This window comes from Prionailurus viverrinus, chromosome D4 (assembly GCF_022837055.1).
Source record: "Prionailurus viverrinus isolate Anna chromosome D4, UM_Priviv_1.0, whole genome shotgun sequence".
Taxonomy (NCBI): domain Eukaryota; kingdom Metazoa; phylum Chordata; class Mammalia; order Carnivora; family Felidae; genus Prionailurus; species Prionailurus viverrinus.
This window is the reverse complement of record NC_062573.1, coordinates 8,011,476-8,038,263: the sequence shown is the minus strand read 5'-3', so window position 1 is coordinate 8,038,263 and position 26,788 is coordinate 8,011,476. Positions and strand designations below refer to the sequence as shown.

At 43.2% G+C, this 26,788-nt stretch overlaps 2 protein-coding genes and 1 long non-coding RNA gene across 10 annotated transcripts in view; 1 reads left to right on the top strand and 2 right to left on the bottom strand.

Annotated features, from left to right (window-relative positions):
* CDK5RAP2 (CDK5 regulatory subunit associated protein 2) overlaps window positions 1-3,721 on the bottom strand; it is a 171,121-nt gene extending 167,400 nt beyond the window's left edge. For all 5 annotated transcript variants that reach the window (XR_007146266.1, XR_007146265.1, XM_047829741.1 and 2 more), the window contains exon 1: window positions 3,544-3,721. Coding sequence is in view for 3 of the 5 variants with exons in the window: in XM_047829741.1 (XP_047685697.1) it covers window positions 3,544-3,602 (59 nt within the window). In the remaining 2 variants the exon portion in view is untranslated. The remainder of the gene's footprint in view (window positions 1-3,543) is intronic.
* Window positions 3,722-3,993: 272 nt separating this feature from the next.
* On the top strand, window positions 3,994-16,163 carry LOC125150758 (uncharacterized). Of its 4 annotated transcripts, none has more exons than XR_007146465.1 (5): window positions 3,994-4,061; window positions 4,304-4,374; window positions 5,690-5,850; window positions 8,514-8,692; window positions 16,002-16,163. It is a non-coding gene; the product is annotated as an uncharacterized LOC125150758 (long non-coding RNA). The 4 variants fall into 4 exon arrangements; XR_007146466.1 differs by having other exon boundaries at window positions 5,687-5,850; XR_007146463.1 differs by lacking the exon at window positions 3,994-4,061 and having other exon boundaries at window positions 4,156-4,374.
* Window positions 16,164-21,160: 4,997 nt separating this feature from the next.
* MEGF9 (multiple EGF like domains 9) overlaps window positions 21,161-26,788 on the bottom strand; it is a 91,297-nt gene continuing 85,669 nt past the window's right edge. Inside the window, exon 6 of the mRNA XM_047830382.1 lies at window positions 21,161-25,934. Coding sequence (XP_047686338.1) covers window positions 25,483-25,934 — 452 coding nt within the window. The 3' untranslated portion in view covers window positions 21,161-25,482. The remainder of the gene's footprint in view (window positions 25,935-26,788) is intronic.

Here is a 26,788-nt window from a genome sequence, read left to right as displayed (position 1 = left end):
ACATTTCATGCACCCCCAGTGGGTCTCAGGCACATAATCCATACGACCTGGCTCCATCCACATGGTCACCCAATAAATAGATACTATCACTGAAGAGAAACTCAGTCTCAGAAGGGTTAAGTGAACTACAAAAGCAACTCGGCTAGTTACCGGGGGAAGCAGGACTCAGAACCAGTCATCCTGAGTACAAAGCCCGGTTTCTTTCGACCCGGGCAGGACTTAATCGAGGGCCTTAGCTTGGGCAAGGTTCCCGGGCCTGGGATGGGAGCCTGACTCTCAAGGGGCTGGAGCTCTCTGGGGCACCCACAGGTGACCAGGTTTGGAGAGAATGACACACACTGACCTGATTCAACAAAAGCCTGAGGACAAACTGGACTTCGGTTTAGTCTCTAAAACTGGGGCTTGGAAATTACCAAGCAGAAGGGTGCTCATAGTAGAACAAAAAGAGGAGATTTGATCCCAGGGTTTTTCTCTTGCTCCGTGACCATCCAATGGAGAAGCTATCTGTCTCAGGACACTTCGGCCGCTCTTTCAGGGCCGGTCCAAGTGCCAGTAGCTCCCTAAAATCTCCCCGGTCTTCTCAGAACTGGTTCAGAGAACTAATTCGAAGGCAGGACGGACAGCGAGAGCCAGGCTCTGGAGTCAGTAAGCCTCGATTTAAATGGTCTCTCGATCGTGTGCTTTTCTGCGGGACCCCAGACCATCCACCTCACCTCTCTGAGCCTCAGTGTGCCCACCTGTAAAAAGAGGATAAAACTGTCACCTCCCATTTATGTACCGGGTACCAGCTGGGGAAGTGGAGTCACGAAGATGAACAGAACACAGCCCCTGCTCTCAAACAGGCCAGAGTCTAACCAGGGGGACAGACATGTCGCAGTCATACCTGCACCGCCCAGGGCAGGGGCCACCAGCCACAGGTATCTGCTGAGCACGTGAAATGTGGTTAACCCACATCAAGAAGTGCCGTTAAGTGCGCACTGCATATCGGATTTCAAAGGCTTTGTAACATAAAAGGGAATGTAAGATATTCCATTAATAATTTTGTTATCGTTTGCGAGTTAGAATGATAACACACGGAAATATTGGGTTAAATAAAATATATTACTAGAAGTAATTTCACTCGTTTCTCTTTTACCTTTTCTCATTGGGGCTGCTGGAAAAGTTTAAATTACATACGTGGCTCACGATAGATTTCTACTGAGCAGCGTCAGTCAATAAAACTCAGTGAGGTCAATAAGGACAGGGACTGGAGTCAGTGATGGTCGTGGGGGCTGGAAGTGTGCAGAGGGCCGGGGTGGGGCGGGGGGGGGGGGGGGGGGAGGCGTGGCATTGAAATCTAACTGAGACCTGAAAAATAAGAGGCTTTAATAAGGCAAAGGGGAGCAGGGAAGGCACCCCGGGCAGCAGGAAGAGCGAGTACACGGGCCCAACAGTAAGAAAGAACAAGGCAAGGCCATTTGTGACAAAGGGTTTGGCAACCAGGCAGAGGGTAGTGTTTGGGGAGGAGACAGGGAGGGACAGAAAGGACAAAGGAGGTAGTGAGGTCAATGGGGCCAGGCTAATGAAGGACCTTGGGAGCAACAATAAAGTACTTTACCCTGAGGGGCGTGGGGAGCCAGGGAGGGTCTGAAGCAGGGAAGAGATTAGTCAGGGTCCCACGAAGGCAGGGAGAAGAGACAAGGGGGAGGATCTGCTCCTCGTGGAGCTGCTGCTCCGTGTCAGACACGGGCCAAAGCCCCTTCAGATTCACCCATCTCACAGATGATGAAAACTGAGGCTCGCGAGCGAAGAACGAGAGACTTGCCCAAGACCACAGGGCTGTTAAACAGAGAACTGGGATGGAAACCCACCTGGGTGTGGGTCAGATGGCACTGAGACAGGAAGAGATGACAGAAGAACAATGGACTTTATCTTACTGGCACAGAGAAGCATTAAACACACAATGCAGCAGACTATCAGATTCACATTTTAAAAAGGCTTTCAGGGGCGCCTGGGTGGCGCAGTCGGTTAAGCGTCCGACTTCAGCCAGGTCACGATCTCGCGGTCTGTGAGTTCGAGCCCCGCGTCAGGCTCTGGGCTGATGGCTCAGAGCCTGGAGCCTGTTTCTGATTCTGTGTCTCCCTCTCTCTGCCCCTCCCCCGTTCATGCTCTGTCTCTCTCTGTCCCAAAAGTAAATAAACGTTGAAAAAAAAAATTAAAAAATAAAAAAAAATAATAAAAAGGCTTTCAAAGTCTAGTATCAAGGACAGTGCTGGTGAGAGGTCGTCCCCAAATAAGACTGGGGCGGTGGTAGTAAGATGAAGAGAGAGGGACTTGAACTACCACAGGATCCAATCAGGCAGAAGCTGCCAAGGGCCTTGCTCTGCGCCTGATATATAACAGGTTCTCAAACAGAGTAACCGCCTCTCCAGGTTTGCCCAAGATAGGACCAGATTATGCCTGCTGTCTAGGCATAAATATTAATTGTGCCCACGTCACTCTTAAAATTGCCCCGGACTGCACAGGAGATAACGAGGGAACCCTTTCACTGAGGGTCTGTTGATGAAAACCAGCAGCCCCTCCCTGGCAGAGCTGGATAAACACTGCAGATTCTCAGTCAGGGCTCTCGCCCACATCCTTCTTCCCATTCTCCAGCAGGAGGCCCAGAAAACCAAAGGGCCCCAGCCCTGGAGCAGGCTAGGGCTCTGTCAGGCCTTCCTGCCAAAAAGAAAGCCACCGGGCCCCACCAGCAATGTGGACTCCAACAGCCTCTTGGGACAGGTGCATTGGGAGGCCACTCTCAGCCCTTATTCCCCAAACTGTAGTACTGATGAGGAGGAGGAGGATGAGGATGTAATGATAACACAGGATCAATTTTCAAGCACCGGTTCTGTGCCAAGCACTGGGAAGGCATCTTCTCTTTTAATCCTCATCCCATCTCCGTTGGGTAGATATTACTACTAGTCCCATTTTACAGATGGGAAAACAGGCTAAATCATTTTACCAAAGTCACCCAACTAGTCGGTTTAAAGAGTGAGATCTGAATCCAGTTCTGGCCAACTCCGGCCAAGGTTCTTAACCGCTGCACGTCACTGCCTCCGTCTTGGTGGCCACTAAGTGAGCCGGTGAGCAAAGTCTGGACAAACCAACTACCTCCGCACGATGAAAGCAAACCCCCAAATCAGAATGAACCTCAAGTGCCCCCAAGGGCGCCGCCCCTCAACCAGCCCCTACTAATGGTACACCCCCAGAGGTCCCCCTCGCCACCCCCTTTTAGGAATCCCCTTACTTGACCCTCACACCCTCTTCAAAGCACGTCTCGAAATAACCCCACGGAGGTGTGAGGCGGGTCAGGACCCCTACCCCGCACCCCCGACCCCACACTCAGTACCAGCTGCTATAGGTGCTCGAGACACCTACCCCAAGACCCCAACCCACACACTGCCCCCGTCCGGAAGCCCTCAATCACCCTCAAGAGCAAACCCCCAAGTCTCCGTTAGGGTGTACCCCCATCAGCGGGAATCCCGGCCGCGTCACCGCGCCCCTGCAAAGCCCGGGCCGCACCTGCAGCCGCCGAGCGTCCCGGGGAGGGTGACGTCCTCTTCCAACACCGACTCCATCATGGACACAGAGAAGGTGGTGGCGTTGGTGTCCGTGGCGGCGGCGCCAACTGGTTCCCCCGGCTGTCGCGACCCGCAGACTCCCCAGGTCCCCGCCCCCTCCGATCCTGCTCTTGTTCGGACTCTGGCGGCGCCGCTGGAATTCAAACCGCAGCCGCCGCCATCTTTCCCGGCGCTTCTTCCTACGGAAACGAGGCGGGGTCATCGAGGCGCGCGCGGTGAAGCCGAATAGCAGGGGCCAGAGGCAGGGCAGGGAAGCGCGGGCGGGTGCCATCTTGACTAAGGGCAAGAGCGTTCGCACTTGCCCAGCAAGACTAAGGAAAGAAAGGTAGGCTGCCATTTTTTGTGAGGGCACTCAGGCCGAGGCCAAGGCACGCGCCATCTTTATTGAGGGCAAAGGCAGGCCTCGGTCCGTTAATTTAAGCGGGAGATGGGAACCCGACCCTCGAAGTTCCTAACCCAGTATGTGCTTCTCTAGAATAATGACCCCTAACCTTAGAGTCTGTGCCTCCAAAAGGCTTCCGCCTCGAGCTGAAACTCCAAAGGCTTCCCGGGCTGCGTCACTTGAGAAGAAGCCTACCTGCGGAATCCCACCTCAAGCAGTCATTTGCACACTTAGGTTGAAGCAAATAAGCTCATCCTTTTGAGCCAGTGGTCGGAAACATTCCTCCAATCTCTCACCAGGGATCCCTTATTCCTTTTAGGGCTCAAGCGCACCTGAGATCAGTAAACTGAGGCCCAGAGAGAGGAAATGACTCTCCCAAAGCCGTGCACGGTAAGCGTATCGACAGCAGCCACACTCACGGCTCCTGCCAACTAGATCGGGGCTCTCCACAACGCTGGCTGCCGTTCTTAACGCACAGATCAATCACTAAACACAGATAATTTTGACAGAGCTGGGTCAGTGAAGTCAACCTTTCTCTCCCCATCTCAGCATTGCTACCTTCCTCTGCAGGCGGTCAGAAGGATCCTGGATGAAAATGACCTGAAAAGATGGGTGAGCAGGTAGATGGTGACTTTCCCTGTAATCATGTATAAGTCCTCCTTCTGCCTCAGTTTCCTCATGCCTGAGTGGAAGTGTACTTTCCAAAGGAGGCCTTCTCTAACCCCCTAACGTAAATCAAGGCCTTTCTTGTATTCTTAGCAACTCAGATTTTTCTTTTGTGGCAATCACAGTTTGCAATAATGTATTTCTGTGTTTTTAAAAAAAAAAAAAAAAAAGTCTTCCTTTTGGGGCACCTGGGTGACTCAGTCAGTTAAGTGTTTGACTCTAAGTTTCTCTCTCTCTGCCCCTCCCCCGTTTGCTCTCTATCTCTTTCTTAAAAATAAATCAATAACAAGCTTTAAAAAAAATTCTTCCTCTTGCTCTAGCCTGGAAACTCCAGGAGGCAGAAACTGTGTCCTGAATTGTTCACTGCTATGTCCCCAACACTATGCCTGCCACCCAGAAGGTGTTTTAAAACAGATGTTGAATGAATGCTCCCATCAGTATGGAAAAGGGGGTTAATACCTGTCCTGCAAGGTTGTAGTGAGGCTGTGAGGATGATCTGAGACGGCTTTAGTAGCCCCGTCGATGGTAATCCCGTCAGTCGCTCATCCCAATCCTTTATGACCTTCAGTCAAGTCTACAAAACCCATGGTCCTGCCCCTTTCCTCTTCCTTAACCAGCTCTGCACCCACCCCTAAATCAACAACCCCCGAAACAACAGCCTGAAAGAGAGAGTGGGCAGGAACCAGTCAGCACATCAGATGCCCCGGCCCAGGGAATGGGCAGTCCTCGACGCCTGGGACGGTGCTAAGTTCAACCAAAGAGTTGAGTGTGTCCAAAAGCAGGGCAGCTGGAGGGGGCAGGATGCCTGCCCTGGTTCTGCCCACTGACTCTCTGTGATCTCTGCAGACCACTCTTCCGGGCCTTACAGTACGTACATCTCTAAGATCAGAAGGTTGGACTGCAGGGATGTCTCAGGACCTCACTGCTCTTTGTGTTTATTTCAAAGCCACAGAGACACCACCCATTCTGTTCCTGGGGAGGGAGGTTGAGTTACTAATCATCACTTCCCAAGTGAAAGAACTAGCTTTCCATCCAGCAGATGAAAAGCGCTTGAGGAAAGAAACGAGAGAGGGGACTCACACATTTCGAGCGTCTGTCACAAGGCGTCACCTCGCTGACATCCCGCGGCAGAGTCCTCTGGAACAGGTGCGACCGTCATCACCGTTTTACCCACAGATAAGAAGACTGAGACCAAAAGAGGTAAAAATAACCCAGTCCCAGTCTCACTGCTGGTCAGTTGCAGAGCTGGGACTGGCGCCCAGGTCCCTCTAAACTCCGATGCCCTGATTATTTCCGGTCGCCCGTCTTTCCTATTTATTTTTCTCCGCTTGAGAATCTAGGAGGGAGAGGTGAGGTCTACACCCAGAAAACAGCATTTCAGTGACGTGTTCACCGGACTCTTCTCCTCGGGCCACTGCTTTCAGGTGGCCAGGAGGTGTATGTTAGTGTGGGCAGTGTGACTGCAGGGCTGGAAGTCAGGGCAGCCGGATTCTGACTCTGGAATGTCCTCCAACTTATCCCGTGACTGGGGTCCCTTCCCCTTGCTCCTCCTTGGTTTTCCCATGCATAAAATGGGGCAGACAGTGCTGGGCTCACATGGCTGCGTTTTCTAATTGGATGCTTTGGAAACTATAAAGAAAGAGCCTGTGAGGAGCTCTCCTTCCGATGAATACATCGCCCTGTCTAGCAAATGACCGTGCTCCTGGATGGTGTGTGCTAAACCCTTCAGTGAACCTGGAAACTGAAAACAGCATCAATTGACAACGGATAGCCTATGTGGGAAGTTGTTTTTCCCATGTTCACGGTCACGGACGAAGCCCTTTGCCCCGTCTGTGTCTCATCCTGCCCTTTCTTTCTGCCAGGCCTGGAGATGATGTCACTCCCACCAGCTGTTTGTGCTATCTGGCGCCCTCTCCTTGACAACAGCCACCCGGCCACAAAGCTGGCATTATTATTCTTTGGGCCAGGTCACAGCGAATGGCTGGGAGGAAGTCGCTTCCAGCCAGATGTTTCTCATTAGGGTAGAACCCTCCTGAAGCTGTAGCAGTTCAACCATCTCATCAAGACACGTGAGCTGCCATTACTCACAGCAAAAACAACTTTGTAGCATGAATACATCCACGTTGGAGCGAGTGCCCCCCTCTACAGACGAGGAAACTAAGGCTCAGGGAAGGAAAGAGACTTGCCAAAGACTTACTTGCTCTTTCTTTCTTTCTTCCTCTCTTTCCGTTTTTCTTAGCTCTTCATTTAGAAATAATTTGACTCAGAAAAAAACCTTCAAAAACAGTACAAAACATGCCCCGCGTAGGCATCACCCGGCTTTCTAATCCATTAACATCTTCCATAACCATGGCATAGTCGTCAAAAATAAGAAATTACATCGATACAACACTATTTATCACAGACCTTATTTAAACGTAATCAGTTTTCCCATGAATGCCCTTCTCCTGGCCCAGGATCCAATCCAGGATTCCACACTGCATTTACTCATTACTTACTCTCCTCCAGTCTGTGATTGTTCCTCTGTCTTTGGATTTCATGACATTGACACCCGCACGAAGTTCTTGTCAGTTACTTAATAGAACGTCCCGCACTTTGGGTTCATGTGGTGTTTCGTCAGGATTAAATGGAGAGGTTATGCGCTTTGGGGAAGAATGCCCCCAAAAGTGATGTTGTACCTTTCTCGGGGTATCAGGAGGCAGATGATGTTGACATATGTCTCGCTAACTGGTGATATTGACTCAGATCCTTGCTAAGGTGGTATCTGCTAAGATTCTCCATGGTAAAATTATTCTTTCTCTTTTCTTTTCTTTTTGTAATTAATAAGAATCTCGTGAGGTGATATTTGAGACTATGCAAATATCCTGTGTTTCAGCAAACTTTCAGCCACTAATTTTAGCATCCATTAATAATTCCTTCCTAAAACAATTATAACAGTGGTACTTGCCAATTGGTGATCTGCTATTTCCATCGTTCCTTCTATATTTTTTTAATTTTTTAAATTTTATTTTAGAGAAAGAGAGAGAGAGAGCATGAGTGAGGGGGAGGGGCAGAGAGAGAGACAGAGAGAGAATCCCAAGCAGGCTCCACACTCAGCACAGAGCCTGAGGCAAGCGCTCCATCCCACCACCCTGGGATCATGATCCAAGCTGAAATCAAGAGTCGGATGCTCAATCAAGAGAGCCACCCAGTTACCTCTCCTTCTGTTATTTTTTTAAAGATTTTATTTTTGGGGAGGCTGGGTGGCTCAGTCGGTTAAGCGTCCGACTTCAGCTCGGGCCATGATCTCACAGTCCGTGAGTTTGAGCCCCGCGTCGGGCTCTGTGCTGACAGCTCAGAGCCTGGAGCCTGCTTCAGATTCTGTGTCTCCTCCTCTCTCTGCCCCTCCCATGCTCAAGCTCTATCTCTCTCTGTCTCTCAATAATAAATAAATGTTAAGAAAAAAAAAATTTTAACCCAGAGGCTGGCTATCAGAGAGTCAAAGGCTATGGGAAAATTATCCAGCACCCTTCCCAGCTGCACATCTGAATATGCAAAACAGCAATAGCCGTAGGCAAAAAACAGGTAATTGAATTAATCAGTTGTCTGGACATTCTGCAGGTTAAAAGATGCACTTAAGAGGCGCCTGGGTGGCTCAGTCGGTTAAGCTTGTGACTCTGGATTTCTGCTCAGGTCGTTGTCTCACGGTTCATGAGTTCGAGCCCCGTGTCGGCTCTGCACCGACAGCGTGGAGCCTGCTTGGGATTCTCTCTCTTTGCCCCTCCCCTGCTCGTTTTCTAAATAAGTAAATAAACAAACAAACAAACATTTTTCAAAAATAAATAAATAGAAGATGCACTTAATGTCTTAATTGTAATTTGCAGGATGTGGTTGTAAACTGCAGCTTCTCCCTTAAATGAAGTGACTTTCTATTGAGAGAGCTGGTCAGGACCAGGGACGGAGGGCCACAAGTAGGTGGCCACTGCACTTACTTCCTCGAAGGGATGGATGTAAGGCCCTTGGCTTTTGCAAACACCTTCCCGCCTGTCCAGCAGGCCACCAGGTAAGCCACGTAGATTGTGCCCTGCTTGAGGATACCCAAAGGACAAGTGGATGCTGAAATCTAGCCCCTGCTCTGCTTGCCGAATTGTGGGTTCTGTTCCCCAAGAGGAACCCATTCCAAAGAAGAGGCATCCGTTTCTGACTTGCCCAGAGGAACTCATTGTCCATGTGGCTATCGAACCCTGGAATGTGAATGGGGAACTGAATTTTTATTTATTTAAAAAATTTTTTTAATGTTTATTATTTATTTTTGTGTGTGAGAGCGAGAGGAAGAGAGATGGAGAGTGAGCAGGGGAGGGGCAGAGAGAGAGGGAGACAGAGAATCCGAAGCAGGCTCCGGGCTCTGAGCTGTCAGCACAGAGCCCGACGCAGGGCTCGAACTCACGAACCGCGAGATCATGACCTGAGCTGAAGTCCGACGCTCAACTGACTGAGCCACCCAGGCGCCCTGAGGAACTGAATTTTTAAAAACTTTACCTTACTTAAATTTAAACAGCCACTTGAGGCTGGTGGCTACTATATTCACATAGATACAAAACACTTCCATCGTCCCCCAAAATTCCCCTGTGATGCAGTCAATCTCCCTTCCACCTCAGGAAAAACCACTGATCTACTCTTCTGTCATTAAAGATTTGCCTTTCTAGACTTTGATATACCTAGGACCATACAATATGGGCTCTGGCTTTTCTTGATAGCAGAGACTTTTAATTCTGTATTGTAGGGTCTATTATAGTGTCCGGCAGATAATAGGTGACAGAATGAATAAATCCTAATTGGAATTAACGATCTTATCCCCAAAACTTTTCTCCTCCCCCGAGAGAATACAAGAGTGAGAAGGGTGCTCACAGAGAACATTTAACTAAATCCCTTGGATGTACCGATGGATAAACTGAGCCCCAGATGGGGTCAGTGGCCTGCTTCAGTTCACCCTGTAAATTTATAGCAGAGCCCGGATTCCAAACTAACCATGCAGCCTCCAAAGCCCATACCCTCCTCCTTCGGCAGTGTTCACTTCCCATCCATTCCCGTGGGCCAACGTGGCAACTCTTGTGAATCCCTGGGGGACCACAGGGATGCAGACAACAGGCCCCAACGCCCGCTTCAGCCTCCTGGGGATGCCACCCTGGCCCGGAGATCCCCCCGCTGAAAACTAAGAAACAGCAGCAACTCAAGTTAGAGAAGTATTTTGTTTCGTTCCAAATATACCTAAAACCTAGGAGTGGCCTTACTCCAATACTGGGACGTGGGTTGGTTTTCTACCCAGAAAACCGGGCACCTGGTCCCAGATCCAGTTCCCCACCATTGGAGAAAGAACAGCCCTGGTTTGGGTGGGGGGAGAGGGGATAAGGCTTGTGTTGAAGATCTCTTAAAACAAAAGGGACGGAGGGAGAAACCATCATTCATCATAGCTATAGCACGTGTCGGGGTGCTTCCCATTTAAGGTTTACTTCAAGGTCAATGCAACCCTAAGGTCAGTATCATTCCTTTTACAGAGTAGGACTTTTACAGTAAGTAGGACTAAGTGCCATTACTCACTTCCCCCTGAGGTCCTCCGGTTGTGAAACCTGCCCCGGGGGCCATATCGCTCTGCTTACTGCTACTGACTGTTTTTTAGAATTCCGCGGAAGAGATTTTTCGGTTGATGTTCCAGCATGCATCCTTTAATTAGGTAGTAATAGCTAAGTAAGAGATGTTGCCAGTTGCTGAGGAGCTCAGCGAAATTTGGGCGTCAACTGCTAATGTAACCTTTGCCCTGGGTTTGCTGGCGTCGTAATGATCTCTGTCTTTTCAGACAAAAAAGGTGAGGTACATATTATGAGGAAATAAAGTGAATTCTTTACCCCGGCGCCACACCTGTCAACATCGCTACCTTTTCATTTTAATTAAGGAAATTCGAAATATAACTGTCACCAAACTCTGATTCTTGCTCCAGAGGACAAAGGCCCTCTCCGTTTCAGACAATTCCTTTGGAGATTAATGGACCGTTGGAGCCCATACAATTTGCTTAATTACCCCAAAATTATTATCTCAACTAAAACAGACCCTCAATAGACAACCATTAATGTCTTTATCCTTGTCTGGAAGAATCTCATCTCTTGGCAAAAATAGCTTCTTCAAATGAAACGGGATAATCCCCTAGCATGGTGATTAAAGATAACAATGGCTCATTTAGAAAATGTTTGGAGGAAATTAAAAAGCTGAGCGATAGCCTGTTGGTTCTGCAAGCTACTAAGAATAAAGGCAGGAAGGGGAGGGTCCCCAAAGCATCCATATATCAGACTGAGTTTGCTTCCCACACAGTCAGCACATGCCCAAATGCTTGAGAATCTGCAGTCCGGTCTGTGGGCGAGATCTCTGCCCTGAAGGAATGAGCTTGATCAGCACCATCCCACAGAAGGATACCTTGTGCTGTTTATTTCCAGGGTCACCCTCCAGAAAAACATTTCTCCTTGAAAGTGGCTTGGGGCTGCCCAAGATAACAGTTTGGGTTTGGGTTCAGGCTTACATTAATTCGAAGCCTCCCAACCGAAGTATACTCCTGTGTCTCCACCGTGTTTACCAGTGTAAAAACTGCAATACAGCTGATTTACTCATTCATTTACTGCTTTTATTGAGCTTTTGGGGGGTGGGAAGGGGTGGGCAGGGCCTGTGCCTGGCAGTGGGATTAAATAGATAAAGACAGTCCAGCCATCAAACTGAACCGGTAACTCGATAGCAGAGAAGTATCATCAGCATCTTCTTCTTCATCATCTTTATCACAAATCAGTGTCGGACTTGGTCAAATGCTTTTTCTGTATCTCTTGGGATGATCATCATGTGCTTTTTTTTTCAGTCTGTGTGAATTACATTGGTTGATTTACGAACAAGCTTTTAATCCATGGGATAAATCCCAGGTAGTCATGAAGTTCTATCTTTTTAGTGTACTGTTGTATTTAATTTGCTTACATCTTCTTGGAAGTATTTATGCCTGTGCTCATGAGGGATATTGGTCTGTAGTTTTCTTGTGATGTCTTTGGTTTTAGTATCAGGGTAACGCTAGTCTCATAGAATGAGTTGGGTTATCTCCTTTTTAATTTTTCTGGAAGAGTTTGTGTGGGATTAAGTATTCTTTCTTCTTTAAATGTTTCCTAGAATTCAGCAGTGAAGCTCTCTGAACTTGGAAGGTTTTTGTTCTGTTTTGTTTTGTTTTGTTGGTAGGAAGTTGGTAAGTACAAATTCTATTCCTTTAATAGATAGAGGGCTATTAAAAGATTGAGCTGTTATCTATCACTTTTTGAGAGAGCTTTGATAGTCTGTGTCTTGCAAGGAATCTGTACGTTTCACCTAAATCATCAAACGTATTGGCGTATGTGAAGAGCAAGATGGAGTCACTTGTCAAACAGGAGCCTGTGTCAGGCAATGACGCCAACAGCTAAGGGTGTTGCCGCTAAGACCAGGTATCGTGGAGACCGGCACCTGCTGATGACACGCTCAGAAGTGACAAGCAGCAGAAACAGAGGAGGTCTGCAAAAGCCCAAGTCTCATTAAATCCCTTTAAAAAGAGGGGATCTTTGCAGCACACTGTCAAGACTCCTCAGACACTGACCCTTCTACGTCTGACCGCTTCAAAAAGCAGCTGCCACCGAAGGTTCTGCCTGACTTATCCCCCAGAAGAACTGAGATCCTTCACTGCTTGAACATAATAAGCAGTAAGTGCGGAGAGCGGACCCTGATGGGACCAGAGGCCTTATCTCAACTGCACACCCGCAGAGTGACTTTTGCCTTTGGTTCGCTCGACTTCCTACCCCCTGTTCTATCTTGTTTGTTGTGTGACAGGTAAGAGAGGTGGAGCTAAACACAGAGTGAAATGTCACTGAGTTTGGAATCCTCAACCTGCTTTAGAATTATGTTCACTTTACGACTGAATAAAGCAGACGCCGAGGAAAGACACAACTTATGTGTGCACCTTCAGAGCATGCTTACAACAGTAAACGTCCCTTATTATCCTTTTAATGTCTGTAGGATCTGTAGTGATATTCCCTCTCTCATTCCTGATACTCATTGTGTGTGTGTCTTTTTGAAAACCTGACCATTCTAGGGCGCCTGGGTGGCGCAGTCGGTTAAGCGTCCGACTTCAGCCAGGTCACGATCTCGCGGTCCGGGAGTTCGAGCCCCGCGTCAGGCTCTGGGCTGATGGCTCAGAGCCTGGAGCCTGTTTCCGATTCTGTGTCTCCCTCTCTCTCTGCCCCTCCCCTGTTCATGCTCTGTCTCTCTCTGTCCCAAAAATAAATAAAACGTTGAAAAAAAAAATTTAAAAAAAAAAAAAAGAAAACCTGACCATTCTGACTGAAAGTTTATCAATCGTATTGAATTTCTTAAAGAACAAATTTTAGTTCCATTGATTTTCTATTGTTTCCTTTCATATTTATTTTTGCCCGTATCTTTATTATATCTTCTGCTTCTTTGGGGTTTATTTTGCTCTTCCTTTTCTAGTTTTTTTTTTTTTAAGGCTAGAAGCTTGGATTATTGATTTGAGATCTTTTCTTTTTTCTAATGTAAACATTCAGTGCTCCTAATTTCCCTCCAAGCCCTGCTTCAATTGCATCCGGCAAATTTGAAATGTTGTGTTTTCATTTTAATTCAGTTAAAAATACTTTATTTTTTCATTTTTTTCTTTGACTTATGGGTTATTTAGAAGTATGTTAGTTTTGGGGTCCCTGGGTGGCTCAGTGGGTCAAGCATCACAGGGCTGTGAGTTCAAGTCCCACATTGGGCTCTGCACTGAGCACGAAGCTTACTTAAAACAAGAGAGAGAGAGATGTTAGTTTTAAAAGACTCCAGAATTTTCCAGCTATATTTCGGTTACTAATTTCTAATTTAATTCCATTGAGGTCAGAGAACATATTTTGTATGATTTGATTTTTTTTTTTTTTTTTTTAATTTGTAAGGCTTATGGGAGGATGCCTGGCTGGCTCAGTCAGTGGAGTATGTGACTTGATCTCAGGGTCATGGGTTCAAGCACCATATTGGGTGTGGAGCCTACTTTAAAATTTTTTTTTTAACTAAAAAAAACTTTTAAAAGATTTGTAAGACTTATTTTATGGCTCAGCATAGGGTGTCTCGGTAAATGTTCCATGTGCAGTGGAAAAGAATATATATTGTGCTATGTTGAATGAGTCTGGTTAAGGTTAGGCTGTTAAGGTCAGGCTGGTGATAGTATTCTATATCCTTACTAGTTTTCTGTCTACTTGTTCTACACATTGATAAAGTGGTTGCAATCTCCAACTGTAACTGTGGTTTTGACTATTTCTCCTTTCAGCACTATCATCAGCTTTTGCTTCATGTGTTCTGAAGTTCTGGTATTAAGTGCATAAACATTTAGGAGGACCTGACGATTTGGTCTTTTACCATTAAGAAATAAAATGTAGTGGATTTGTTTTGTAACCTTTATCTCTTTGATTTGTTTGTCCTAATCATTGGGCTATTTATACACTTCCAGGTCTCTAACACTTGGTTTTGTTTCGTGTAACCTTTTCAATAAAAAAAAGTTCGCCCGTTTCTCCCACCCCGGTGGGAACAACCACCGGTCTGTGCTCTGTTTCTATGAGCTTGGGTATTTTATTTTTAGATTCCGTGTATAAAACAGATCATACGATGCTTGTCTTTCTTTGTCTGACTTATTTCACTTAGCACAATGCCCTTGAGGTCCATCCATATTGTGGCAAATGGCGAGATTTTGTTTTTTAGACCTTAATAATATTCCATTTTTGCATATATCTACCACAATTTCTTTGTCCATTTATCCATCGATGGATACTTAGGTTGTTTCCATACCTTGGCTACTGTAAATAATGCTGCAATGAACATGAGAGTGCAGGTATCTTTCTGAGTGAGTGTTCTTCAGATAAATAACCAGAAGTGGAGTTGTGGATCATATGGTAATTCTAGTTTTCATTTTTTCAGGAACCTCTGTACCATTTTCCATAGTGACTGCACCAATTTACCTTCCCACCCACAGTACACAAGGGTTCCCTTTTCTCCACATCCATGTCAACAGTTGTTATTTCTTGTCTTTTTGACACTAGCCATTCTGACAGGTGTGAGGTGATACCTCATTGTGCTTTTGATTTGCATTTCCCTGCTAACTAATGATACTGTGCGTCTTTTCATATATCTGATGGCCATCTGTACATCTTTGGGAAAATGTCGATTCAGATCTTCTTCCCATTTTTTAATGACACTTTTTTTTGTTGTTATTGAGTTGTATGAGTTCTTGGTATATTTTGGATTTTAGTACCTTATCAGATATATTGATTTGCAATTATTTTCTCCCATTCAATAGGTCGCCCTTTCATTTTTGTTGATGGTTTCCTTTGCTGTGCAGAAACTTTTTAGTTTGATGTAGTCCCACCTGTTTATTTTTGCCCTTGTTGTCTTTGCTTTTAATGTCAGATTCAAAAAGTCATCATCAAGACCTTTCTTCCTATGTTTTCTTCTTCCAGTTTTGTGTTTTCAGGTCTTACATTCAAGTCTTTAAATCATTTCGAGTCGACACTCTTATGTTAAGAGTGGTCCAGTTTCATTCTTTTGCATATATGGTAGCCAGTTTTCTCAACACCATTTATTGAAGAGACAGTCTTTTTCCCACTGTATATCCTTGGCTCCTTTATTGCTGTAACATGTATGTGTGGGTTTATTCAGGACTTTATAGTGATCTATGTGTCTGTTTTTATGTAAATGCCATACTGTTTTATTATTGTAGCTTTGTAACATAGTTCTAAGTTGAGGAGCATGATGGCTTCAGCTTTTTATTCTTCTCAAGATTGCTTTAGCTATTTGAGGTCTTTGTTACTTCTTACACATTTTAGGATTATTTGTTCTATATCCATGAAAAATTCCATTGAAATTTCCATAAGGATGACATTGAATCTGTACATTGCTTTGAGTAATATGGACTTTTTAATAATATTAATTCTTCCAATCCATGAGGATGAAATATTTTTCCACTTATTTGTGTCTTCAATTTTTTTCATTAATGTCTTATAGTTTTCAATATACAGGTCTTTCACCTCATTGACTAAATTTATTCCTGAGTATTTTATTCTTTTTGATGCAATTGTAAATGAGTTTGTTTTAATTTATCTGATAGTTCATTATTAGTGTAAAGAAATGCAACAGATTTCTGTGTATTGATTTTGTATCCTGCAGCTTTACCAAATATGTTTATTCATTCTAACAGTTTTTTTTTAATGGAGTCTTTAGGGTTTTCTATATATAATATTGTGCCATCTGCAAATAGTGACTGTTTTATTTCTTTCTTTCCAATTTAGATGCCTTTTATTTATTTTTCTTGCCTAATTGCACTGGCCAGGATTTCCAATACTCTGTTAAATAAAAGAGGAGAGTGGACATCCTAGTCTTGTTCCTGATCTTGGAGAAAAAACTTTCCACTTGCTATTAAATGTGGATCTGTCATACATGGCCCTAATTATGTTGAGGTAGGTTCCCTCTATACCCACTTTGTTGAGTTTTTATCATAAATGGATGTTGAATTTTGTCAAATGCTTTCTTTGCATCTATTGAGATGATCATATGATTTCAATTTTCTTTTTTAAGTAATCTCTACAACCAACATGGGATTCAAACTCATGACGCTAAGATCAAGAGTCGTATGCTCTACTAAATGAGCAAGCCAGGCATCCCATTGACCATATGATTTTTATACTTCATTTTGTTAATATAGTCTATTCCATTGATATACAATTGTTGAACCATCCTTGCATCCCTGAAATGAATTCCACTCAGTCATGGTGTATGATTCTTTCAATCTATTGTTGAATTCAGTTTGCTAATATTTTGTTGAGGATATTTGTATCTATCTTCATCAGGGATATTGACCTGTAATTTTCTTTTCTTGTGGCATCCTTGTCTGGTTTTGATATCAAGGTAATACTGGCCTCATAACATGTGTTTGGAAGAGCTCCTCCCTCTACTATTTTTTGGAAGAGTCTGAGAAGGATTGGTATTAATTCTTCTTTGAATGCTTGGCCAGAATTCACCTGGACTTCTGTTTGTTGGGAAGTTTTCAATTACTGATTCAATCTCCTTGCTAGTAATTGGGATATTCAGATTTCCTATTTCATCATGATTCTGTCTTGGTAGATTGTATGTTTCTAGGAATTTACCTGTTTCTTCTAGGTTGTCCAATTTGTTGGCATATAATTATTCATAGTAATCTCTTAGAATCTTTTGTATTTCTGTGGTATCAGTTGTAACAGTTTTTTTTTTTAGAACAGATATCACAAATTATGGTATTTCCTTCCAAACATTTTCTGTATTATTTTTTTCAACATAGTTAAATCATGTTGTATCCACCAGTTTATATCCTATTGAAAAATTTCACTATGAAATGTTACATGGATACCAGAATATGTGTGTATGCTTGTGTGGGTATATGCAAATAGTGTAAAAAAAATACAATATGGGACCCTGAGTGGCTCAGTAGGTTAAGCATCTGACTTTGGCTCAGGTCATGATCTCACGGTTCGTGAGTTCAAGTCCCGCATCAGGTTCTGTGCTGACAGTTCAAAGCCTGGAGCCTGTTTCGGATTCTGTGTTTCCCTCTCTCTTGCCCCTCCCCCACTCACACTCTCTCTCCAAAAAAAAAAAAAAAATTAAAAAAAAATTTTAAAATAATACAATAAAAAGCTCGTATACACACATGCTTCTTAAACATTACTAGTACCTTTGAGGTCATCTCTGCATCCCCCTCTCTCTTACATAGTTATCTTTATTTTTGCATTAATCATTCTGTTTTTCTTTATAGTTTTCTCATATATGTATGTATTTTTAAACAATATATTCTATTTCCCTTTTTGGCCATTATATAAAAAAATTATATTGTATATTTTCTCTATGGCTGGCTTTTTTGCTTGACATTATGTTTTGGAGATTCATCCATATTGATATATATAGCTATAACTCATTCATTTTTGACTACTGCATAAAATTCTGTTCAAAGTATTTGGATATACCACAATCCCACTTCACAATCCAAATCCAATCAATTCTTCTACTGCCAGACAATTGGGGTATTTCCAATTATTTTGTGATAACAAATGATGCTGCGGTGAAGAATTTGATATGTGGGTTGTGGTGCACATACGTAACAGTTTTTCTAAACTGTATACCAGAGGTGGAATTGCACACACATCTGCAAAATACCCTGTTTTTCTTCACTAAACCTTAATTCTGTCTTTAATCATTCTTCCCTTCATTTTAATGATTGTATTTTATCTCCACAAGTGCATGCACTAAGCCATATCTCTACTGTTGAACATCTAGGGTTTGTCCTCATTTTTTTAACTTTATACACAACCCTGGAGAAAAAAAAAAACATTTTTGCACAGAACTCTCTGCTTTTTAGGTCATTTTCTTATGAGGAATTCCCAGAAGTGGATTTCTTGAATCAAGCCTGTACTGATTTCCATTCAGTGGAAAGGTTTTTACTGCTGAAATACACAAAATAATTGCCATCCATATAGTCGCTAATCCTTTTGGGATCATAGATCCTTTGGAGACTGTGATTAAGGGTATGGACCTTTCCTCCAGAAACACACGCACACACACACACCCCCACAAGCACACACATACACACAAATTATTTATATTCACAAAGAAGAATGCAATTTCAAGAGTTTCTCGGGCTCTCTGAAGCCCCTATGCTGATACCTCTATTAAATAAGATATACTGTTGGGGCACATGGGTGGTTCAGTCGGTTAAACATCCGACTTCGGCTCAGGTCATGATCTCGCGGTCCATGAGTTCGAGCCCCGCGTCGGGCTCTGTGCTGACAGCTTAGAGCCTGGAGCCTGCTTCAGATTCTGTGTCTCCCCCTCTCTCTGCCCCTCCTCTGCTCATGCTCTGTCTCTGTTTCAAAAATAAATAAAAACATTAAAAAAAAAGATATACTGTGTTACCTACTGCATATTTCTAATAATACTTCACCAAATAAGTTCACACACATTTCTTATAATACTTCACCAAGTAAGTTCACATATTTCGGTATCTGTCAAGTACCTTTTGTTTTAAACCACAACTTACTGAGCACCCACAATGTGTCAGCGCTTATGCCAGATTCCAGAGATAGGAGAATAAATGCTTCTGACTTCAAGGATTATAGAGTCTAATGGGGAAGACATAAAATAACTAGTATTCCAAAAATATATATATATATGTGCAATAAGAGAGATATTCATTAGGCAAAACAGAGATACAAATTAAGGATTGATCAACTGTCGTTTACCAAGGGGTTGCAGAGAATGAATGAACAGTCTCAAGGATGTTAGAAAACATAGTGCCAGCAAAGGGAGGAAGGCATCATATAATCTGGCATCTATAGGAAGTTATACATGAGTCAAATAGAGTTGGGTTAGAATGGTTAATGAATGTAAGGAAGGGTTAAGACTCTTCGTTATTTGAGAGCAAGATTAAGAAAACAGTATTAACAGAGGTGCCTGGGTGGCGTGGTTAAGAGTCTGACTTTGGTTCAGGTCATGATCTCACGGTTCGTGGGTTCAAGCCCTGTGCCGGGCTCCGTGCTGACGGCTCGGAGCCTGGATCCTGCTTCAGATTCTGTCTCCCTCTCTCTCTGCCCCTCCCCCACTCATGCCCTGTCTGTCTCTCAAAAATAAATAAACTTAAAAAAAAAAACAGTATTGACATATAAGACTGTAGCAGTTGGTCTGACAACAGAAAGGAAACCACAAAAGATTTCCTCCCAAACACTTCCTTTATTACCCCAAACCTGCTCTTACTAAATACAAAGGAAAACATTTTGCCGGTGTTTTGTGCAACTGTCTGAAAGTTCAGTGCTTGACATACAAGGTTTAATACCTACGTTTTAATACAAATAACACATTTAACGTTGTGTGATGGCTTTCATTTTGTAAGTGGAAGTATTAGAAAGCCTGTACAAGAAGTACTACAATAATCTTTTCATAAAATTGCCTTGAAAAGCTAATTTATATGTAAAAAGGATGTCTTTTTAACATTCGCTTAAAATATCACTTTTAAGCCTGTCAGTTAACACTTCTAATATAATCACCTCATGAAAAACATTTTGTTTTTTTGAATTTAGCTTAACTTTATAAATGTAACTAAACATAATTGTTACTTGGAAGTTCCTGGTTTAACCATAATGGAGCATGTGGAATTTTTGTAAAACATACGCAACTTATACTCCCATGGAAAACGAATACAGCCAGTTTTGATAACCTAGTAAATATCTTTGATGCACTTTCATCCAAGGTATGAATACAGTACTATAAAAGTAATCTTTTTGGCATTGCACACATATTTCTCTTGAAATTTTACTTAGATTTCTGCCATGCTTATTCTGTTCCCTTAAAATAATACCCAAATTGTATACATTATAGAACTACATGTATAGAATCACATATAGAAACATATAAGGTAGGATTATAGAGCAATACAACTTATTTTCTTGGATGACCAGAAAAGAAAGGAAAAACAGGGTTTTAAAGTTTAAATAGCAACCACCTGAAGGTGAATAAACCAACTGAAGTTTATAAACCTCTCAGCACAGGGGTGCCTGGATGGCTCAGTCCTTTAAGCTTCCAACTCTTGATTTCAGCTCAGGTCATGATCTCTGGGTTTGTGAGTTCAAGCCCTGCATCAGGGAATTCAAGCCCTGCATCAGGGATTCTCTGTGGGATCCTCTGTCTCCCTTTTTCCCTCTCTCTCTCTCAAAAATAAATAAACTTAAAAAAAAATTGAAAACATAATAAAGCTCTCAGCACAAAGAAAGGCCTGACCTACTTTTTCTTTTTTCAAAGTGCCCCTAGGATCTCTAGATGGCATCCCATTAAATACCATTGAGCTTTGTCAAAATACAGGATCTTCATGGGTTCCTCAAAATCATAAAAAGATGTACTCTCATTGCAGGCTGTCTAATAAACATATAGAACATGGTTCCATTCAGATTTATATGAAGAAAGGAAAATTTTTATATGTATGAAAACAAAATTTAAAAGGAGCACGTTTTTTCTTTAAAATTTTCATGGAAAGCCTAATGAATCTCATAGGGTACAGGCAAAAGTACAAATAAGAATATCTTATTATTCTTATATATATAAGATAATAATATATATTATACATATAATATATATATAATAAATATAATATATATATTATATATATGATATATATATATATAATATTAATATATGCTTTCCCCCCCTCAGGTTGTTTTGTTTTGTTCCAAGAGGGAGAATCTCGTGGCATGTTTGTTCCTAAGTGGAAAACATGATTTAAAGGAACTTGAAACAAAAAGCATAGTAAATCAACAAAGGGTTCAAAGATTTTCATGAAGTGGTTTGAAAATAGATGCTCTGTGACATATATTAAAAGACTTCCAGCAACACTGACCACACACACAAAAAAGGAAAACAACAAATCTACAATAGGTACAAATTATATACATTTATTTTTTAATAATTTTAAATAACACTCTTGTATAAATTCTTTCATATATTCAAATCATACACAAATTTAGAAATGCATCATGAAGCCTAGTACAGCATCTGTAGGAGACACGTTTTTAGAATTTGTGTTAGAATTTTAGTGACATACGTAGGAGTTTAATGTTTTAGGAACATCCCTGAATAGCCCGGGCTAAGATGTAACCTATGGCAGAGTGCAAGTGCCTAGCATTAAAACTCAGCTGTGAATCACTGGGCTTTGGGCTAAGTTGGCTCAGAAGCCCTGGGCTCATGTGCTCACCACCGTCACAATTCTTGCCTGTGTGTAAGTTACGAGTAACAGGGGTTCCCGACTGCCTTTGAAAAAGCATCATTCAACCACTGCCATTTTAACGATCCATAACCTTCAGTCCATTTGACGTGATCTGATGTCTTCGGATGAATCGGTGTGTTCTTCCTGCTTTTTCCCTCGGCATGGTCACTGGCTCAGGGTTAAAGAGGAAAATTGTGCTAACCTTTCATCACTCCCCCACACACGCCAAACTCATGTTAGTTCCCAAGCCCCATGCCGTCAAGATCATAACGGACCAAAAGTCTTTGCGGATGAGGCCAGAAATGCTTTCCTTGCTCTAACAGGTTACGCTGGGTTGCTCTGTACTTCTCTCAACTTTTTATCAGAGAGCTTTCTTCCCTTGAGATGTGTAGATTCAACTCCTACCCACACACTTCAAAGCATAAGAACCAGGGAATGTTCATTGCGAGTGGTGTTATGTTTACCGTAAGTCCTACAAAAAATATAGGACCGTGGTGAATGATCTGATAACCCCGTCCCGACTGAAGCTCTTAGGAGGACATTCTATTGCTTTAGTTCTCAGCCTCCAAAACAGCACGAGAAGGGCTAAACGTCCGGAAGGCACTCTCTGACCAAAATGAACTAGTGGGGTCATGAGTATTGCTTTAATGATCCGTTTTCTGGGGAATGTTAGGGCTAGAGAGTAGCCATATAATTTGACACCTCTACAAATCCTCTCCCCCAAAATCTCTCTCCTCCCACGTCACATCTGCTCTGTTCTCTCTTAAAATGCAGGTTATCCCGAAGAGTGGTAACACATTAAATCCATAGGACCTTAGTATAAATGAGCGTTAGTTTCTGTCACCATTTTTCTCTATCACTGGAGAAATTCCATTCATAAGAGATATCTAGGAGCTAGCCAGTGCAGGGAGGGAGGGGACAATAGGGGAGGACAGACATATTTTACAACACTACCTAGGATTTCTGTCAGAAATACGTCAGGGCTTATGAAAATGAATGAATAAAGACAAAATGATCACTTAATAGCAGTATCTGTCATTTATCAGTAAGGGTCACATTAGTCTTAATCAAAAATAAACACATTTCTAACACTTATTCAAAAGGTCTTCCAATATTATCTTTCTACAAGACCGACGGGATCCTGGTGTGAAACATCATAGCTCAGGGAGACCCTGCCTTCAGAGGAACGAATGTGTGCAATGCATTCCATAGTAGTTTCCTAGTCTGATTTTGCCGGTAGATCACTTCATGATTGATTTATATTCTAGAGCAAAATTATTTCCGCCAGCAAAAAGCAGGGGACGCTAAAGAATATTACTTAAAACCAGTTTTAAGACCTCCATTTTTTTTCCACTGGGAAAAATTGAGAACCTGACCTAGGAGCTGTCAGTAATTCCTTAGAGATTAATGTTCCATGTGATTCAATGTTTGCAATGCCTTTCAGGCTCTCTTTCAAGCAACCTCTCTATGGCCAGAATCTGGACTATTTGGCTTTGGCTCTTAGACCCCGACAAACACTCACGCTTGCTCTACTGGGGTAACTTCCGTGTAACCAGTGCTTATTTCCCACCATGCTCAACCCCTCACCTTGAGGGGTGCAGTCTGGGAGACAGGCCCCCTTCCTTGGAACTGTGCAGTGCTCAGTCTGCCCGTGCGTCAGTGGGGGCTGCTGGGGAAAACACATTTCCCTCCCGGCTCACGAGGGTCAGTTCTCTTTGAGGAAGCACAAAAACCGGTAGTTTTGTTTTCTTGTCACCAACACTGGCCGCAGGCAGTAATTCTCCAGGGTCCTTTCCACAAAACCCTTCCCAGCTGTATGGCCCTGGACTGCACCTTGTACTCACAAAGCTGGAAACATTCACAGACGGGACGGTCCCTCCCAGCCTCTCTGTCCATGGCTAGCAGTTTCTACATTGGCCTAGAGTTGGAAGAATATATATGTGCTTCAGAGTCAGGAGGCCCGATTCCAAGCCTGATAATGACATATTGTGCAGCCTTGAGTGAGACATTTAACCTCATCTGTCAAATGGGGACAACAACTACTTCCTCAAGGGGCTAGGGTGAGGAACGGAGGACATACGTGTGGCAATGGGCTTTGCGAACTGCAAAGGCCTATAGGAATATCCACTGATTTTTAAAATATAATGTAATGTAATGTATCCTCTCCTCTCATGAGCAATGGCCAAACATTCAGAGCACCTCAGGTTACAGAATTGGACTATCTATCTGTCCATCCTCCAGAACGTCATCTCCAAAACCTGAGAAAGCTTAGGGGTCTCCTACAGAGGGATGAACAAATTCCAGGCGTTTCTCCGGGGAAGGCAGGCAAGGTTGTCAACTTGGATGTTCTAGGTCTAATCTAACAAATCTTTGCTTCTTTTCTCGCCACCTGACAGCTTGCTGTTCCTCCTAATAAATATCTATATTTGACTTCTGGCTGCTTTCCCTGGCTTGCTGCACCCACAACCTGTCAATATCATAACAGACGAGGGCGACAGTAGGTGGCCTTGAGGGAACAACCGGGTCTAAAAGCAAGGACTAACTGTACCCACCGAACCACAGAGCTACCTCTAACGGCAAAACTGTAGCCCTGCAGGAAGATGGCAGACACCTCGCGGCCTACGGGTGACAAACTACGTTCAAATGTGGAAGGTATTTTTTTGGGCGGGGAGGAAGAATATAATAAATATTTCACAGGCATGAAAAACAGGGGATCCCAAGTGATATGATGGCTTTTCTTTTGGAACTAAAATATTTCTAATTCCTCTGGAAGACTTTCTTTTACACTTAAAAACATTTTTTTTTTTTCATGAGGATGTGTTCTACACTGATCTATGTGAAATATATAGACTGGCTAATGTCTAATCAGGTGAGTACTTTAGAGAGTGCAGCCTGCATCCCAGCTTAACAATCACGGCCTTAAAAATCTATTGCTTGAATGTCTAGTAAGTCAAAGAACGTGTAACTCTACTTTGAGACCGAGAAAGGGAAAGAAAGGTTTTGGAAACATTCAACCTCTTACAAATTTCAACAGTGTCCAAAGAGGGACCAAAAATGACTGGCGTTCACCAGAGTCCCAGCTCCAGCAATATTGCCACCTATGTCATATTTTAACCAATCCCCATATGTTCTTTTTACAACGCCATTAACTGCTGTACAAATAGTTTCTAGATGATAAAATATGACATGATTTTTTTTTTTTACAAATAGATACAAATAACAATGTTGACCAGATATGCTACATTCACTATATACACCTTACTTCTCTAGAGGCAGGAGCAGTCCTTATTTTTAGACAATTCATCATCTACACTGAGACCCTAAGGAGGACCATCAGCTTCCTGCTACCAGATGTCACCTTCCTGTTTCCTGTTTCTACCATTAGAAGCTTATCCCGTGCTTGGATCCTATCATTGAGCAAGAATTTGGGAAGGAAAAATCAAGCTTTTCTAAAGATCCTCTTGAGACTTTTCCGCCCCTATTCTGGAAACAATCGGGATTGTTTATTGTGAGACAGCCCAGACATTAAGCTTTTCTGCAGTGATGTCTTTTAGCACAGTAAAAGGAGTATCATCCCTGACCTTCCTTTTAAAAAAGGTGTTTCAGGAATGGAGATGAGGTCTTCCTGGAGTCCTCCCCCTCCACTTCCATCACCGTGTATCCGCTGGTTTGGTGAGCACTTCCCCAGGAGTCTATTCGGAGGTCAAAGTAGATGTGGGCTGCACTGTGGGGTTTGGCCTTTCTATACTCCCATGTCGTTGGGTACAAAAATATACTTTACTACAAGTCCTTATTGACAGTGACTGCTTCGGAGCTTCATGGGGAAACTAAGAGTAATAGGCCAAGTGCATTACACGTTTGTACCTGAAACTTCCAGATGCACTATACGCCTCTGCTTTCTCAGCAAACTCTGCCCAGGCCTCATGTGGCCCAGGAGCCGATGCTGTCTTAGTAAGCCCTGTGCTCTACCCATGCAGGGTGACAGTTCTAGCTCCTCAGGCTTTGTAGTTATGTATGGGTGTCGTCAGGGTCAGCTGCCCGTTGGGAGCCACTTCATTGCCATCATCTTCCAACAGTCCTGACACATCTGCATTGGGAATGCTGTCGTGGTAGCTGCTGAAACTGATATTGTCTTCTTTGAGCTCGATGGTCCAAAAGGGGGCATTGAGTTTCCGGTTCTGGTACTCCCGGTACATATAGACGGCCCCCACAAATCCCATCAGCAGCACCACCACAATGATGATGACTGTCAAAATGATGATGTTAAACTGGGTCCATGAAACATCAGCTAAAGCTGACGTGCTGTTTTCAGCAGAGCTTACGGAAAAGATAGTCTGCAGGGTTGTGGGGGTAAATGTACTATTTATAACAGGGGTGGGCACTGATGTGGTCAAAGAGGCATTGGAAACCAAAATGGTAGAACCTTCAGGTGTTGGAACAATAACTTCTGAAAATAAAAACAGAGAATGAAATGTAAAAGACAAAATTATCTAGTTTTGAGAAACAATAAAAGAAATACACATGGGAGTGGAAGTTGATGTGGGATGTGGACATGAGAGTCTGCTTTAAGGTAATGCAAGTTAAAAATAATTTTTAAAGAAATATAGTGAAAAGAATCAAGGTCTAGAAAGCTAGATGATGACACCCATGGCTGTTCTCCAAAATGTATAATATTAAAATCTTGGGGAAAATCCTAATGTTGGAGCTTCCTATCCTTCTCGACTCTTGGATAGATTCATACAAATTCCTGCAAAGGCAGTAAATATCTCACTGCTGAGTCCTAAGTCACTTGGTTAAAAGTGACAGGAATAAAAAGACAATCATTTGAACTAAAATAAGTACAACAAATCTGATGGCATTTCATAAGGGCAAAATTCTCCTCAAAAGAGGCAAAAACGGAGTAAGAAAAATTGTATTTCTGGCTGCTTCTGAAAAACACAGTTTAAGTGTCCAAAGTTGATGTCAGGCAAGATAAAAAAAAAACAAAAAACAAAAAACAAAAACAGCCTTCTTTTAACTGTATGTGTAGTAATTCTCCCGTCATGGAGATCGCGGCTATCTTATAATTAAAGTGCTAATGCGGCACAGCTCAGTAGAAATACCGCAGGCTTTGGAATCAAGTAGAACTGTGTGGCCACAGGTAAGTAAGTGAATCTTTTTAACACTGAGGCTCCTCATCTGTGAAATGGGAATGATCATATCTACTTTGCGGAGTCCCTGGGGAAGGTTACGTGAGCTAGAGTTACCGCACGTAATGTTCCCAGGGCTTGGCACAGGCACAGTCACAGGCACTCGATAAAA